At 62.7% G+C, this 16,030-nt stretch overlaps 1 protein-coding gene across 11 annotated transcripts in view; it reads left to right on the plus strand.

Moving 5' to 3' along the window:
- Positions 1-15,686, plus strand: part of MRPL23 (mitochondrial ribosomal protein L23) — a 36,778-nt gene extending 21,092 nt beyond the window's left edge. For 3 of the 11 annotated variants that reach the window (XM_054524109.1, XM_054524108.2, XM_063728336.1), the window contains 2 exons: positions 1,987-2,186; positions 13,558-15,196. In XM_054524109.1, coding sequence (XP_054380084.1) covers positions 1,987-2,186; positions 13,558-13,636 — 279 coding nt within the window. In that variant the 3' untranslated portion in view covers positions 13,637-15,196. Of the gene's footprint in view, positions 1-1,986; positions 4,589-13,557 lie in introns of those variants that run through there. The other 8 variants (XR_008510982.2, XR_008510981.2, XR_010141800.1 and 5 more) reach the window with 8 other exon arrangements.
- Positions 15,687-16,030: the final 344 nt, after the last annotated feature.

The raw sequence follows: 16,030 nt of genomic DNA on the forward strand, positions 1-16,030 counted from the left end.
AGCCCAGGCCCTGCTCGCCGCATTTTGTTCTTTGTTCTGTGTGGGGCTCTGGAAAGCCCTGCACGTGTTTGCTGGAGCCCTGCAGGCCAGCCGTGGAATCCCCGGGAGAGGCCAGTCTCCTGGGTCCAGCCGCTCTGTGCCCAAGGTGGTCCTGGGGTCTGGGGCCCGTGTTGCCATCTGCGGGCCGCAGACTCAGAAGGGCCTGCTCTTTGTGTCCTTTGGTACTTGAAGGGGCCCTCTTGGAAAATTCATCCTTGAGCTTGTCAATTGGGTCATTTTGGGGATTTGCAAACACTGGGGCACGAGAAGTCACCTTCCTGAGCCAGGGTGCTGTGGCACCTGATGGAGCTCGGGAGTCCTGGTGGGCAGAGGGAGCTGAGGGTGGCAGGGGTGGGGCAGCCAGCCAGGCTCCCCCACTGCCTTCCTCCGAGCATCCCCAGCCTCCTGAGCATCCCCATCCGGGCCAAGTCCTGGACTTCGCTCCTCTGCACCCTCACGTCCACCACTTGTCCCTGTCCTCCCGGGGCCCTGGCCTGGCCACAGCCCTGCTTCCTGTCCAGCCCTCCCATCTGTCTTTCCCCAACGCTGTGGCCTCCAGCCCATACTTCTCGCCATGCGTGGGTTCAGGAGCCAGCCCCTGCAAGGCTGCCTTAGCCCAAGCCGCCAGCCCGATGCCAGCCCTTCCACCCAGCGCCCCTCCACCTTCCAGCCGCACAGAGGGCCCCCCAGTGCGCCCCTGGAACTCCTCTCTCTTCCACACCATCCACCTCCTGACACTGCCTGGGCTCTGGTCCGGCCCAGAAGAACACAGTGCCACTTTCTGGCTGCCCCAGGCCCTGGCTCGGCTGCCCTGTGCCCTCCAGCGTCCTGCTCTGCAGCTGGGGCCTCTCTGGCCCTGCCCTCCACCGCCTCACAACACTTTCCTTGGGGGATATTGCACTCCATCTGCCTGCCCACCCCCCGTGATCTCGCTGGGGCCCGCTCCACGAGGGATGTTCACGAACTGGGTAAAGGGACAGAGGATTCAGGACAGAATGCCCCCAGGGCCAGCCCTCTGCCTTGCACCAGCCACCCAACCTGCCTTGGGCCCAGGTCCACTCCCAGTTCCTTCCCCTCACCTGGGATCCCCAACAGACCCCACACCCAGCCTGGCCAGGCCATCCCAACTCTACGGCTCCCGGACATTGCCCGGTCCCTCCTTGGCCCGTGACCCTTAGCGGGTGACACGTCAGGACAGAGAGGGCCGCTGAAGGCGCAATCCCAGATCTTCCTGCTGCCCACCAGCCCTCCTCTTTCAGGGAAGACCCTCGGGGTCTGCCTCTGGGTTCCTCCCCACCTCCTCAGGGCCCGTTCTCTGCAGTCTTGGACCAAGGCTGGCAGGCACGTGGGGCCCCCCAGGTGAGCCCTCTCCTCCTTTGCAGTGAGAACCGGGGGCAGAGGAAGGGGGAACAAAGCGGCGACCACACTCAGGTCAGGAGGTCGGGTGCCTCCGTCCACTTTCTTTCTCCCCCTGCTCAGAGTCTTGGAGGAGGTAGGGGAGGTAACAGCCACCTGGGCAGGGCACCGGACGAGGGAGGATGCTAACCTCCAGTGACAGGGCAGTAAGTATCCGGGGCGTGCCCGTCCCCGGATGCCCTGGAAACGGGAGATGGGCCGGCCGTGCCCCGGGCTGGGCAGTGAGTGAAGGCCCCATGCTCCTTCCTGTCCCTCGGGCCTGGCTTGGCCTGTGGGGCTTGGCGGGGCAGCACTTTCTGCAGACTCCAAACACAGCAAGCTCAGCTGGCTAGCTAGTGCCGGACCCACTGCCGGGAGAGGCAGCCAGGGCTCCAGGGCTGCCCCGCACCCCACCTCGTGCCGGGCACCGCCATGTTCCCCTCCCGCACACTGCGCCACACTGCTGGCCCGCCCTTTCTCCCCTCCTTTGAGACTCCTTCCCCCTTCTCTCAGGTCTCTCACCTCTCCCTGCCCTTCTTCCTCCCCTCGCAGCCCTCCCAGACACCCAGCAAGGAGCAAAATGGCCAGGGCAGCACCCTCTGTTTCCGGAGCAGCTGCAGCAAGGGGTGGACAACCTGGGGGACCAGGGACCCCAGACTCGCTTGGAGCCCTGTGAGTGGCCGCAGCCCCAGGAAGGCTGGATCCAGAGGACCAGCCAACAGGATCGCTCAGGATGGAAGTCTTCTACTCAAGTAAGACCTTGGCAGCCTTGGTGTCGGCTCCATAGTCCACCTACGCTGCCATGTGGGAAGATTCCCATGCGCCAGCTGCAGACCCAAAGTCCAGGCAAGTTGGGGCTTTGAGGGGCACAGAGGGAACCCCCGGTCATACAGTGAAGAGAGCAGCAATGGACGGCCATGCAGTACTGCAACATGGTGGGCTCCAGGGCAGACGCCAGGAGCCCAGGACCCGGGATGGGGCCACTCGCCCGGCTTGGCCACACAGCAGCCCCCCCAGCTCTAAAAGCAAGACCTTCAGGGGCTCCAGGCGAGCTCTGGCCATCCCTGGATGCGGTGTTTCCTCCAGCCCTTCCCATGGCAAGATGCCCTGCTCCCCACCTGGGCCGCCTGCCCTCCCACCTCCCACACCTCCCCCGGCCATCATCTCCGTGGCCCAGAGCTCCTCCCAGCCTGGTCTCACCTTCCGACCAGCTTGCTGCAGTTTGAGATGGGACCAGGAAGGAAAGAGAAGGTTCTGGGAGGAGGAGGAGGCTGCCAAGTGGCTGGTGCCAGGGCCGGCCTGGCAGGCAGGAGACTAGGAGAATGGAGATGGGTGGGGGACGAGGTAAACATGTGGAGAAATAGAATGGGTTTTGGGAGATGGCAGAGACCAGGAGACAGAGAAGAGCCTGGAGGAAAGGGCCCCACCCCGAGGGAGGAAGGGAGGGCTTGGGGGAAACAGCGCCCGCCCGGTGCACCCCGGAGGCCCAGGAAGGGCGATCCTGATGGAGAGAAGGGGCCGCCCTCGGGAAGAGGCATGGGCCCAGGAAGGGCGATCCTGATGGAGAGAAGGGGCCGCCCTCGGGAAGAGGATGCAGGGAGAGAAAAGGAGAGCTGCACTGCAGAGGGGGCTGTGGGGAGAGGGGCTCTGCCATCCCCTCAGCCAGATGGGTGTCGTCTTCCTGAACATAGAAGGGAACTGGGATGCCATGTTCTAACGCCCGTGTGTCTCCACGCATGGCCAGGAGTTTGGGCAGGGCTGGGCTGTGAGCAGGCAGGACTGCCCTCCCGAAGCAGGCGCAGAACGAGCATTTGGGGAAGGAGAAGACACGTGTCCGCACCCTGCAGCTGGTGGGGTGGGAGGGTGAGCTGCCTGCAGGGTGATGGGGGGCAGCCCGGGGGGGCTCCTGAGGATGCACGACTCCCTCCCAAGGTCAGGGCTCTGGGCACTGGGGTCCAGGGGAGAGTTTTGCTCTGCCCATGGCCAAGAGGTAGGTGCCCAGATGCTGTTCTATGGTGGAGTGAGGGGACCTTATCCCCTGGGGCCCAGAGGATGCCCAGCTCTGCCAAGGGGCCTTGAATGACTCCATCAGAAGAGGTCCGGAGCCCCAGGGCCATTCCCTGATTCCTGTCATTTTCCCAGGACGCCCTTCCTCACTGGGTAGGCTCTCAGCTCCCCTTGGAGTGAGGAGGGCCGGACCCCACTGAGTCCATTGCAGACCCCAGCTGGCCGGGCCCATGGCTCCCCGTCACCTCTCTGGGCTTTTGGTCCTCTTGTGTGAGGGGTCACGGCCCAGGCACCCATCTCCTCTGGGTTGAGGCTGGAGGGTGTCTGGGGGAAGCCCCTACGACTGCAAAGCCTTGCTGTTGATCTCAAGACCCCAGGCGGAGGTGGGAGGAGGAGGGTGAAGGAACAAAGACCAGATTCCTGGTGGGCGATTCTGTTGAACCTTCAATTCCCTGGACTGATTATTTGCTTAAGTCAGAACTCCCAGCCTGATGGGGCTGGGGCTGGGAGATCAGGGAGAGGGCTCTTTCCTGGACAGGTCTGCTTATCCCAAGGGCCAATTAGCAGCAGCAGAGCCTCGGCAGGGGCTTGCTTGTCCTGGGAGCAGGGGTGAGCTTATCTGCTCGGAGGGGTGCCCTGCTGGGCCTCGGGGCCTTGGGGAGGGGCCGGCTCTGTTCTCCGTCTCCTGGAAGGCCGAGGTGGGAGGTAGCATCTGGAATTAGGTGCGGTTGAGGATGCTTCTCGATTGGGAGGGGGTTTGCTCCTCCCTGGGACCACAGCAGGACGTTTGAAGCATGAGGATCCCAGCGGGGGCCAGTGGGGAGGGATAGCCATTTCTAAATGAGGCTCTGGGTACCTGGTGGCCCATGGAGCGGAGCTCTGGGAATTGCCTCCTGCGAGCGACCATTGGAGGGGGAGGTATTACCCCCACCGGTGTCCTCAGCCGGTCCCTCCTGGAGTCCTCAGAGCCCTCCACAGACTCTCACCTGGCCCTCCGCTGCCAGGGCTGGAGCAGAGGCTCTTCAGGAGCTTGTGCTCTTCTGCCCCCAGAGCTCCAGCCCGGACGCCTTGGAACTGACCTGTCCTGAGCTGGACAGCCAAGACGCGATGGTGGCTGTGCTGGGCTCCAGCCCATGGTGGCCTCCAGGTTGGTGCTGGGGCCTCAGGGGAAAGGGTTGCTTTCCATGGCTGGCTGAGGGGATGGCAGAGCTGTCCTCCGTTCCGCCTCCTTTACCCATGGATGCGGCCGCACGCGGGTCTCCATCATTGTCCCATCCTTGACCATCTCGCTAAGACTCAGGGACCCACAGCGGCTGCTCCCCCACTGGCTGGCTGGGAAAAGGCCCACATTGCCGGGCACACACCAGGGCGACCAGGGATTGGTCACTGCCTGAATGTCCCCGGACGGACGCCTGTGTGCCCTTGGGCAGCCTTCCCCTCGGACAGGCTGTCCAGGCTGGGAAACCCTGAGCCAGAGGGATTAAGAAGAAAGGACAGAGTCGACTGTCCCCTTGGCTAATTTGTGCTTCATTTAGTATATATTTGCTCGGTGGTCAAAACATAGAGGTGATAACACCGAGGGTCCAGACATGTCCCATCTCCAGGGCCAACCTCCTGCAGATCCCCAGCCCCGCCCAGCCCTGCCTGCTGCGCCCTGGGCCTGCCTCTCCCCTCACAGCCATCCTGCACATTCCTGTGTCTCAGCAGCGGGGGATGGGGGGTGGGGGAAGGGTCCCCAATACACCAGGGGGTGCAGGGACCCTCAGCACGGGTGCCCAGGCAGCTCTCTATGGAAATGCAGGATTGGGTCAGGACCGCAGAGCCGTGCAGGGCCCTCTGCCCCCAGCCCGAGTCCTGAGTCCCTCTTGCCAGCCTCTGCTGCTCCACGTGTGGTAGGAGCTACCAGCCTGGGGTCCAGGCTGGGCACACTCATGATGCCTGCCTGGGGTCTGAGCTTGTCCTCCCCACGGGGTCTGAGCAAATCCTCCCCACGGGGTCTGAGCACGTCCTCCCCACGGGGTCTGAGCACGTCCTCCCCACGGGGTCTGAGCACGTCCTCCCCACGGGGTCTGAGCAAGGCCTCCCCACGGGGTCTGAGCAAGTCCTCCCCACGGGGTCTGAGCATGTCCTCCCCACGGGGTCTGAGCAAGTCCTCCCCACGGGGTCTGAGCATGTCCTCCCCACGGGGTCTGAGCAAGTCCTCCCCACGGGGTCTGAGCAAATCCTCCCCATGGGGTCTGAGCAAATCCTTCCTATGCCATCTGAGCACATCCTCCCCAAGCTGTGACCGAGTGTCCCTCCTGCAGGTGGAGGATGTTGCTAGGATGCACCTTGAAGGCACCCTAGCCTCGCCGGAGCTCCCCCTCCTCGTAGCCTGGGGTGTGGCTGGATGGTCTGGGGTCCTGGGTGCCTTGTGATGCTGGCCCCAGAGTCCACTCAGCACCGTCCTGGCGTCGTCATCAGCTGCAGGCTTCCCGGGGCCTGTGCTGGGGGTGGAGAGCAGGGAGAGGCAGCAGGGTTCTCCCCAGGGTGGGGTTGCTGGGAAGCACCGTCCCACCTGTCAGACTGGCCTTGACTGTAGACACCCCAGGTGACCTTCTGGAAGGACAGACGGACCCCAGGTGATGAGAAAGGACCAGAGTCTGACCTCTCACCCCTCCTAAGCTCTGAACTCCCGTTGGCTTGCCTGACCTCCAAGTCCTCCTGGGGCTGAACCCTCTACAGATGCCCCTCCTGGGCCCTGGGGTGGGCCCGGTTCAGCTCTCCGTTGTGGATGAAGCCCCCGGGGCTTCAGTGCTGGCTTGAAGAGGGGGTGGGGCTCCCCAGGCCTGGGGATTGGCAGTTTTTTCTCCCCTCTTCCCAAACTTTCAGACTGGACCACTTAAGAATAATGAGGTCCAGGTGGTTCCACGTGAGCCTGGATCCTCACTGGCAGTGGGACTGAGCTTCCCCTGCTGGTCCCACCTCCCACCGGGAGCAGCTAATGACAGCCAGAGGCTGGAAGGTGAAGCTCCCCTCGGCTGTCAGGCGGGCCACAGGGCAGGGGCTGGGCAGGCCAAGGGCGCCACTCTCCTGCCCAGGCCAGGGCACCTGATCACTGCACCACACCCCTTGTGGCCATCTGTCCAGCCAGGGCCCTGCTGCAGGTGCTTCCCGTGGGACTGTTGGGAGAACAGTTAAGACTTCTGCCTCCTTGGTCGAGCAGGGCTGCCTCCTTATCTCATCTACTGGCGAGGAGGCTGGGCACCTTCAGGGAGCTTCAGTTTGGGAAGAGGGAGGAGTTCTGAGGTGGGTGGTGGCAATGGCCATGCAGCAGTGAGAATGCACTGAGTGCCACTGATGTGTGTGCTCAGTGGCTCAGTGGCTCAATGGGTGAGTGGCTCAATGGCTATAATGGCTAGTTTTGTTATGTATTTTCACCATAATAAAACAAAACATGTCCAAGGTGCTACAAGGAGGGAGGAGCCCCTGGAGCAGCCGCCTGCCATCTCCCATCCATCCGCCAGGCAACATCCCTCCACTGGCTCTCTGGGAGGGGTTCAAGGCCTCCAGCCTCCCTGTGGCCCCCATCTGCCTCCAGGAGATTTGTTCCCTCTCTCCTGCCCCGAAACCCTCGAGGCAGCCCTGACCTTGGTCCCTGCAGAGGAAGTGGCCCAGGCTTGGCCCAGGCCAGCTGTGGCCTCCAGAGGCAAGATGTGGGGACTCACAGTTTTCAAAGGTCACACCCCTCTGAGCACATGGGCTCCAGAGCCTCTGAGGCACAGAGCAGGCAGCACCATGCGCACACCAGTGGGAGACACAGCGCAGCCACCAGGGCAGCCCCCAGGCAGACGGCAGGCCTAGCGAGGGCGGGATGACACAAGAAAGGTTCTCCTTTGGAGACGGCGAGGTCAGGCAGGTGGGAGAGGGTTCACGGTGCTTGAGGTGCAGGGAGAGGATGGTGGAATGGAAAACGTAGGGTGACTTGTCGGGGACAGGCCCAGGGCCACAACTCGGGCAGGCCCATTGGCTACCTGGTTTTGGGTCCCATCCTGGCAGGCAGAGGAGAGAATTCTGAATTTTTTAATGAAACGGATAGTTGAGGGCGGGAAAAAAGAAAAAGAAAAGAAAAGAAGTCCGGGCGCGGTGTCTCATGCCTGTAATCTCAGCATTTTGGGAGGCTGAGGTCGGTGGATCACCGGAGGTCAGGAGTTCAAGACCAGCTTGACCAACATGGTGAAACCCCGTCTCTACTAAAAATACAAAATTAGCTGGGCGTGGTGGCGCATGTCTGTAATCCCAGCTACTCAGAGGCTGAGGCAGGAGAATCACCTGAACCCAGGAGGCGGAGGTTGCGGTGAGCTGAAATCGAGCCATTGCACTCCAGCCTGGGCAACCAGAGCGAAACTCTGTCTCAAAAAAAAAAAAAAAGAAAGAAAAGGGTATTGAAACTGGGTGCCAGATAGCTGCATGTCAGGGCCCTGAGGAGGAAGGGGTCAAAGTGGAGGGGGAGAAAGAGCAGGCTGGCCAGGTTGTGGGAGGCTGAGGGCGGGCAGGCGGCCGGTGGAGGAACAAAGGCAGGGCCTGGCGATGACGGCCTGAGGGCTAATTGCACAGCTTACCGCTCACCCATGCGGGAAGGCTGTGGCCCTGGGGCCCCGCATGTCCTCCAGATCTTCACAACCAGCGATAAAGTGCTGCTTGCGTAATCACTGACTGATTGAGACCTGCACAGGCGAGGAGATGATGGCCGTCCCTGGAGAGGAGAGGCCTGGGGCCTGCCATCCGGTCTTGCCTCATCACTCCCCACCAGGTGGAGAAGGCCCCGTTATCAGCAGCGAGCCTGCCTGCTGTTCCTAGTCCTCTGGAGCCTGGAGATCATCACTCCTCCTGGACCCAGAGACAGGCGGGGGAGAGAGCGTCACAGCCACCACTGCGCGCACCTGGCCAGGGCTGCCCTCGGGCTTTGCCCATCTGTCCTCTCCTGCGTCAGAGCCACCACCTGGCAAACGGCCCCACTGTAGCCCCTTCCGGGAGGGCACGGAGCCCTGGGCCGCACCCCTCCCTCCCGGCAGGCTGGTCTGTGGGACGTGCAGGACGTGCTGCAGCCCAGGGGCTCTGTGGCACTGGCTCGGCCCTGTGCTGGTGCTCTGATGGGTAGGAATCTGGGCCGATACCTTGGTGCCCACACTCCAAGCCAGGTGGCCACAGCATGGCCCAGTGGGCATCCTCAGCACAGCCGGTGGCAGTGGGACTCAAATGACTGCTGCTGGGGGTCCCATCTGATTCTCTCCAGGGCCAGAGATCGGGGAGGATGTGGAGCCGGGCTGTGGTGGGGGCCCTGGGTGGCCTCCCCTCGCCGCTTTCCCATGACATCCCTGTAATCGGGGCTCTTACCCCTGGGTCCCCGGTACCTCACAGCTGCCTGGACTCAGCCCCACCCGTGCAGAGGCCTGTGGGGAGGCCGCAGCAGTCCTTTCCCATGGCTGGGAGGGGGCCACGGGTGGGGGACAAGGAATTTGAGGAGGAAACAGCAGTGGCCTGAGAATTTAGAAAATGCATCCAACTGCTTGGACTCTTGGGAAGAAGCTGGCAGGAGGATTAGGAGAAGTGGAGGATGATTGCATGGTCCTGGGTGGGCCGTGACTGATGAGGCAGCCGGGGTCTCCAGCATGGGGAGGGGAGCCTTGTCTGTGCCGGGTGAGCAGCTGTCCCCATCCCTCAGCCTGTGTCCCGCTCGCCTCCTCTGCTAACCAGAGACCTCTGACCCCCGGCTGGAGGTGGGAGCCAGATTCTGGCCCTAGAGCCCCCCACCTTGCCTGGTGACAGAGACATGGGCCCCTGTGCTGAGCCTATCATCCTCATCTGCAAAATGGGGTTTGGGAACATGTGTTGAGTGGGTGGGGGACCTTGGAAGCCATCAGTTGCTCCTGGAATCCAAGGGCCACCTCTTGCATCTCAGACCAGCTCCACCTCCTCTGCCCGCCACCCACCTCTGGGGTCCCAAGTCTCTCCATCCAGTGAAGAAAAGGGCTGAGAGCAGGGGCGTACGTGTCACGAGGGTGTCCACCTGAGAGGGACAGTGCGGCCCCGGGAGCCCTCTGGAGCACAGCTGCCCTGCCTCGGGGCTGGAGCTGGCTGTTAGGTCTGCACAGGCCCCTGGGCCAAGCCTCCCGACTGATCCTGGGGGTAGTCACACAGTTCATCACGGGCATGGGCCTGGGTGAGATGAGCAGCTGTTCCCCACACAGCCCCTCAGTCATGCCCTGCCCAACGGTGGGCAGCTTTGCCCCACTTGGCCAGACTGGCCCCTTCTGGCCTTAACTCCTTAACTCTCCCGTGCTTTTCTACCCCTGTCCTGGGGTCCCTGGGCCTAGAGAGATGGCCACCCCTCCCCGTGGACCTAGGAGAGCCCCCAGGGCTCCACTGGCGTTAGGTAAATGGAGTCGTGTCCTGGCAGTGCTGTCCCTACCCCAGTGCCCAGTGGAGGCGTAACTGGGGATAATGCGATTACAGCTGCTCCCACCAGGGTGATCTGCAGCAGAAGCAGAAAATCACTCCGGCCATGCTCCAGTGGGGACAGGAAGGCTCACCAAGCCCCTGTCCCCCTGGGAAGCTGGGCACTGTGGGTGCAGCTGCTCCACTGGGTAGGGCTGCTGGGCCCCCGGGGGCAAATTGTGAGTTGGATTTCAACTAGGAAAGCAGGTCTGGTGGGGCAGGCAGAGGGGGTGTGGAGTGGCCCCACGGATGTCGTTGCCTCGACCCTTGGCTCCTGGCGTTTGCTCAGCTAACTTTGCAGACGAGACACTGTGTGCAGAGAGACACAGGCGATAAGGATGGGGTCGTTGGCTTCAGGGCACCCCCCCACCCGTGGCCTTCACTGGCCTCATCCCTGTGCTCCCACTGGCCCGGGCCCCGCTCCCTCCATGCCATTGTTTCACTCCTTCTGGAACCTTCTGTGCCTGTGAGATGTGGCCATGCCCTTGTTTTTCCACCATTTAAGAGCTTTCTACACCCACCGAGGAGAGGGGCAGGCATGCCTGTGGTGGGCTTGGGGCTCCCGCAGCTGCCTCCACCCCTCAGCCTCCTCTGTAGGGTGTAGAAGAGTTCTCTCACAGGTCCTCAGCCCGGGCAGCCCTTGAAGTGCTGGGCCTTCAGGCACAGGGGAGGGCGGCTCAGGGGCCAGTGGCAGATGTTGGTGCCTGCCCCTGCAGCGGGGTGCCCCATGCTGAGACAGCACGCACGGGGGACACGCCGGGCCTCGGTCCACCCTCCATGTGGCAAATGAGGTGCTCTGCAGGGCTTCTTAACTCTTCAACCTGGCCTCCCACGGGTCCCTCTGGACAAGGGATGGCAGGGGCGCAGGAGAAGCTGATTCCCAGCCCCACCCCAGCCCGTAGCAGAGTGGTCGTAAGTGTGGGAAATGCCAGCTACATGCCTCTGCTCCACTATGCTTAACTCAACACAAGGAGCTTCCTGGGCCTTTGATGTCCCAGGACCCACAGCCTTTAGTGCTTTGTGGGCTGGGAGACACGAAGCCGGAGCTCTGGGGCTGAGCTGCAGCCTCTCTCCCTCTGCAGCGCATCCTTGCTCTGAGGGTGGCAGCGGCAGGTCTAGGCCTTGGGGACCTGGGGCCAGGGCCCCCGAGGGGAAGGGAAGGGACCCGTGGGGAGGCCAGGGTGAAGAGTTAAGAAGCCCCACCGAGCACCTCATTTGCCACATGGAGGGTGGACTGAGGCCTGGAGTGTCCCCTGTGTGCGCTGTCTCAGCATGGGGCACCCCGCTGCAGGGGTAGGCACCAACGTCTGCTGCTGGCCCCTGAGCCGCCCTCCCCTGTGCCTGAAGGGGCGGAGCACCTGCACAGAGAATTCTTCTGATATCCCGCCCATGGGGAGCTGGTGATGGGACCCCCAGGAGAGGGACTGGGGGGTGTCCCTGCACCTTTGGGTGGTCAGTGCTTGTGAAGTCCGGTACCCAACAGTGAGCAAAGGAGAGGCCCTTTCCAGGAAGCCCCAAGGGCATTCCAGGGTCAGGGGAAGGGGCCACCGGGGTCTGGCAAAAGCATGAGGCAAGATTTGGAAACCAGGCTCCAGGGCAGGGTCAGGGCCAGGGCCAGGGCCAGGGTCAGGGGCAGCCCTAGGATGGCTCTGCTGCCGCCCAATCAGAGTCTCCTGCCCAGCTCCTGGGCTGTGGGCGGGGGTCGCACAAAGGACCATGGGCAGCCAGGCAGGAACAAGGGTCACCAGGCACGTGGCAGGGGACGGGCCTCCGGGAAATCATCCAGGCCAGTGGCCATGGAGCCGGCTTTCCCCCGAGCCCCAGGGATCTCTGCCTTCTGCCTGAAGGGTCTGGGGGATCTGGGGGCTGAGGACCCTCCACACAGGCCGGGTGGGTCAAGGGCTCGGGCTGGCCCTGCTGAGCTTGGGTGGCTGGAGTCCTCAAGGAGGGCTCCCTGGAGGCAGGGGCACGGAGAGAGCTGGGGCAGGCCAAGGCAGCCAGCAGGCCAAGGCAGCCAGCAGCCCACAGCAGGCAGGGGGCCTGACAGGAGCAGCGGCGTGAGGGCTGGCCTGGGGCGCAGCGTGCGCACGGGAGCGCGTGTCTGCTGGACTCCAGCGAGGTGCTGTAGCCAGCTAGCCAAGACAAGCTGTCCCTGCGGGTGTCTGACCGGCGGGGCCCAGGCTGGGGGGGTGGTGGCGGCACCCCACTGGGGACACAGTGAGGCCCGGAACAGAGCCCAGAGCCTGGCTGCTGTGCTCCAACCGCGATGGCCGGTGCCTCCCCAGGCTGTGCCTCTGGGCCCTGCTCCCACCAGGGCCCTGCCCCCACCAGGGGCTGTGCAGGGTCTGGGAAGGGCACAGCTGTTTGCCTCCCCACATTCCAGACACAGGGTCAAGCAGTGTGGGAGGCTGTTTTTCTTTACAAATGTCATCTGAAAACAAACACTTACTGGCTCTGCCCGGCTGCCCCGACCCCTTGGAGAGTGGGGGCAGGGACCAGGCCTGGCTACCCCCGTCCAGGTGGCTGGGGACTCTTCCAGGCCAAAGTGGCCTTTGACCCTCCTTCGTTGCCCCTGCCACACCAGCCAGGCCAGTGTCTTCCCTAGCCAGAAGGCTCTGGCCCCACCCCATTTGCCACCTAGAACTGGGGAAAGACCCACCTGGCCCGGCCAGTGGCCCCTGAAACCGTCTTTCCCCCATGGGCCGTCCCTGTCTCGACCCTGTGCCCAGGGCAGGGTCAGGCCTAGTGGGTCTCTCTGTGGAGGGAGAGGCTGCCTGGGGTATCTGGGGGTGGTGAGGGGGTGTCCCAGCCCCAACCCTTCCCCAGGCCTCATGTGGGCACCACCCCTCCGTTATGAGCTCTGGGAGTGGGTGGGGCCCCTCCTTCTCCTGAGCTGTAAGGTTTTTCTTCCAGTGGGGTTTGCACAAGGGTCCACGCCCACAGCCTCGGCCTGGAACCTGAAGACTCTAAGGCTTCCTAGGGGGTTGTGCGGCCTTGCACTGTGGGTCCTCCCAGCTCGGCAGCCCTCTGCTGAGGCAATGTGGCACTTTGTTCTCTTGGAGCAAAAAACAGCCCCCGCACCGTTCCTCCCAGGGTCCATCTGAGCCCAGGCCCCAGGACACCATGCCCAGGGGTCCAAGGCGGGTGGAGACCGCCCTCCTGACGAAGCTTCTTTGCACCCTGCTCACTCTTCTCAGCCCCCAGGCACCGGGGGATCCTGCAGGAAGCCTGCAGGCTGGGACTGGGGGGTGTGTTTGGGGCAGTGGTGTCTAGATCCTGGCCTGCCTGAGGGCCAGGAGCTTGGACTTCAGGCTTCAGGAGTCAGGAGAGGGCCACCACACTCCCTTCCCCTCGCCACAGTGGTCCCAGGCGGGAGGGAGCAGACAGGGGCTTTGCCGCACACACTGGCCCTGGTTCTTTGGCTGAGCTAGGGTCGCCTGGAGCTGGTGCCTGTGATATCCGCCTCCACGCAGGAGTGGGCACCGTTTTCTGGATGCTCCCTTAGTTTCTCAGCGCTGTGTGGAGGGGGAATGCCCCATGCTTCCCACCCTGTCTTCGCCGGCCCCCACCCCAAGCTCCACTGGGTGGGGAGGAGAGGGGCACCTCCATAGGACTCAGCTATCCCCCCAACTCCCACAGGAACCCCAGGCCCAGAGTCCCCAGGAGGGAGCAGCCGGCAACACGGTTTCCACCGTGGAGACCGGGCATCCTGGCTTGAGTTCACTCCACTCCAGGAGGAGCCGCCGCCGTGAGACCAACGCCAGGCCCACCTTGGGCCCCAGGACTCCGAGGCACTTCCTTGGGTTGGTGTGCTGGATGGAAGTAGGGCTGTATTTCCTAAGACCTGCGGGGCAGATCTGGCCTCTGGAGGTGAGAATTTGCTGGGGCCCTTCATGGGTGAAAGAGGAAAACCAGCCTTGGGGGGGCATCTCACAGTCCCCTCTGTCCCTCAGGTAGGATGCGTGGGGCGTGGTGGAGCCACGGGGTAGGGGAACGGGGACCCCCTCAGGTGCGTGGGGGCTGGGAGGTGGGTGCAAGTTCCCCCCGTCTCACCGAGAAGGGACTTGGAGAGTTAGATGGTGTGTCTGAGTTAGGATGGCAGGCTCAGCTGACCTTGTCTCAGAGGCACCCAGCAAGGGCCAGGGACGGCATCCCCACCAGGCACATGGCAGTTCATCCTCAGAGACACTGTGTGGGAGGGAGGAGAAGCCCACACCTCTCTGAGGCAAACTTCAGGATGGCCAGGGGCCCCTGAGCACCCCGCCCACCTTTCCCCCGACGCCTATGTGGGGCGATGCTGTCTGCCCTCCTTTGAGCTCTGCAGTATCCTGTGACTTTGGGCCGTCTGTCCTGCTTGCTCTGTCTGTGCTGGGGAGTGGGCAGGAGTGGACAGACAGAGATCTGCCCTTCTCCAAGAGTCCCAGCCGTGGGAGGCTTCACCTTCTAGAAGGTTCCTCCTGTTTCTCTGTGCCTACTAAGAGGCTCATCCTCACACCTGAGGACTGTCTCCCTGCTGGTAGGCTCACCACATGGAGGAAAGGGGGCCTCTGGTCACCTTCCCTGCAAGCACAGACACACACAGTGTCACAGGGCAGTTGAGACTGTGTTACCAAGCCCAGCGGGCGGCCTGGGAACACATCCTTGTGTGTCACCTTACTGGCTGCAGGAGCTCAGGGACAGCCGTATTCACCCTGTGCCTCAGTTTCCTCATCTGTAGAATGGGACCAGTTTGCATGAGGCTCCCGGGCAGAGCCTGGAACCCGTGAACCCAAGAGCAGTCGTCATCAGGCCAACGTGCACTCGAGCAGAGATGTCTCCCCAAGTCCAGCTTGCTGTCATATCCCCTGCAGTTCTGGTGGTGGGAACCCAGAAGTCAGAGCACAGCTACCTCCTGGCAGCTGGAGGCCACAGCGCCCCGAGTTTGGGACACACCCCTCTCTGCGTGTCCCTGCCACTTCCTCAAGGCTATCGGCCAGCCCCTCCCACCCAAGGCACCCCATGGAGCCTCCCAGGAGATCTTCAGACCCAGGGCAGGTGGGGGCTGGATCTGCCCTTCCTTGGGTGCCCCAGGTCTGTTATGGGCACGGGCTGTGAGCTGGTGCCAAGAAGGACAGAGGCATCAGGCCAGGCCAAACTGCCGCACACAGCTGGCCGCAGGGCCACTCACTGATCGCAGATGGTCAGGCTTCAGGCTGTCTGACACGGGCCGTCTGCTCCTCCTTGGACAGTTGGAGCACTCAAATGTTAAAACAATTTTTTAAAATAAATTTTTCTACTTTTTTTTTTTTGAGACAGGGTGTCACTCTCTGGCCCAGGCTGGAGTGCAGTGGTGTGATCATGGCTTGCTGTAGCCTCATCCTCCTGGGCTCACGCGATCCTCTCACCTCAGTCTCCCACATAGCTGGGAATACAGGTGCGTGCCGCCGCACCTGGCTGATATTTAGTAGAGATGGGGTCTCACTATGTCGCCCAGGCTGGTCTCCAACTCCTGGACTCAAGCAATCTGCCCACCTTGGCCTTCTACAATACTGAGATTACAGGTGTGAGCCACCACACCTGGCCCCAAATAAAACAATTTAAAAAGGAAAAAAGTGTGTGTGTGGCAGGAAGAGGAGGGCGAGGCCCGGAAGGAACTGAAGGAAACAAACTCAAGGAGAACAGCTGGTCCCCACGCCAGCGTCGACGCTCCAAGTCCTTCACCTCGGAGCCGAGCAGGGGCTGGGGGCACGGGGAGCTTCTGGCCTTTCTGGTGAAGTGACTCTTTTCCGGAACTTTCCAAACACCCTCCCCGCCCCCCACAATGCCCCCCACCGCCTTTCCTTCCTTCTTTCTCACCCCCTTCCTTATTCCTTAGTGTTCATCACAGAGTTCCTGGGTAGGAGTGCGGGCAGCTGCCGTTTGGGACCCATGGGGGCCTCCCGCCATTGGGCAGCCCCTCTCCCTGGCTTGTGGGGAGGCTGAGGTGAGCCCAGGTCTCCCTCTCCCACTGCATGGGAGTGCAGGATCCACAGGCCGACGGCTGTTTGCCAAAGGATGGGGACATTGGGGCACAGCACAGGGACACTTACTCAGCAGACAGCGCCCCGACTGGCAAGATTGAAGAGCTCCCCTT

Source organism: Pongo abelii, chromosome 9 (assembly GCF_028885655.2).
Source record: "Pongo abelii isolate AG06213 chromosome 9, NHGRI_mPonAbe1-v2.0_pri, whole genome shotgun sequence".
Lineage (NCBI taxonomy): Eukaryota > Metazoa > Chordata > Mammalia > Primates > Hominidae > Pongo > Pongo abelii.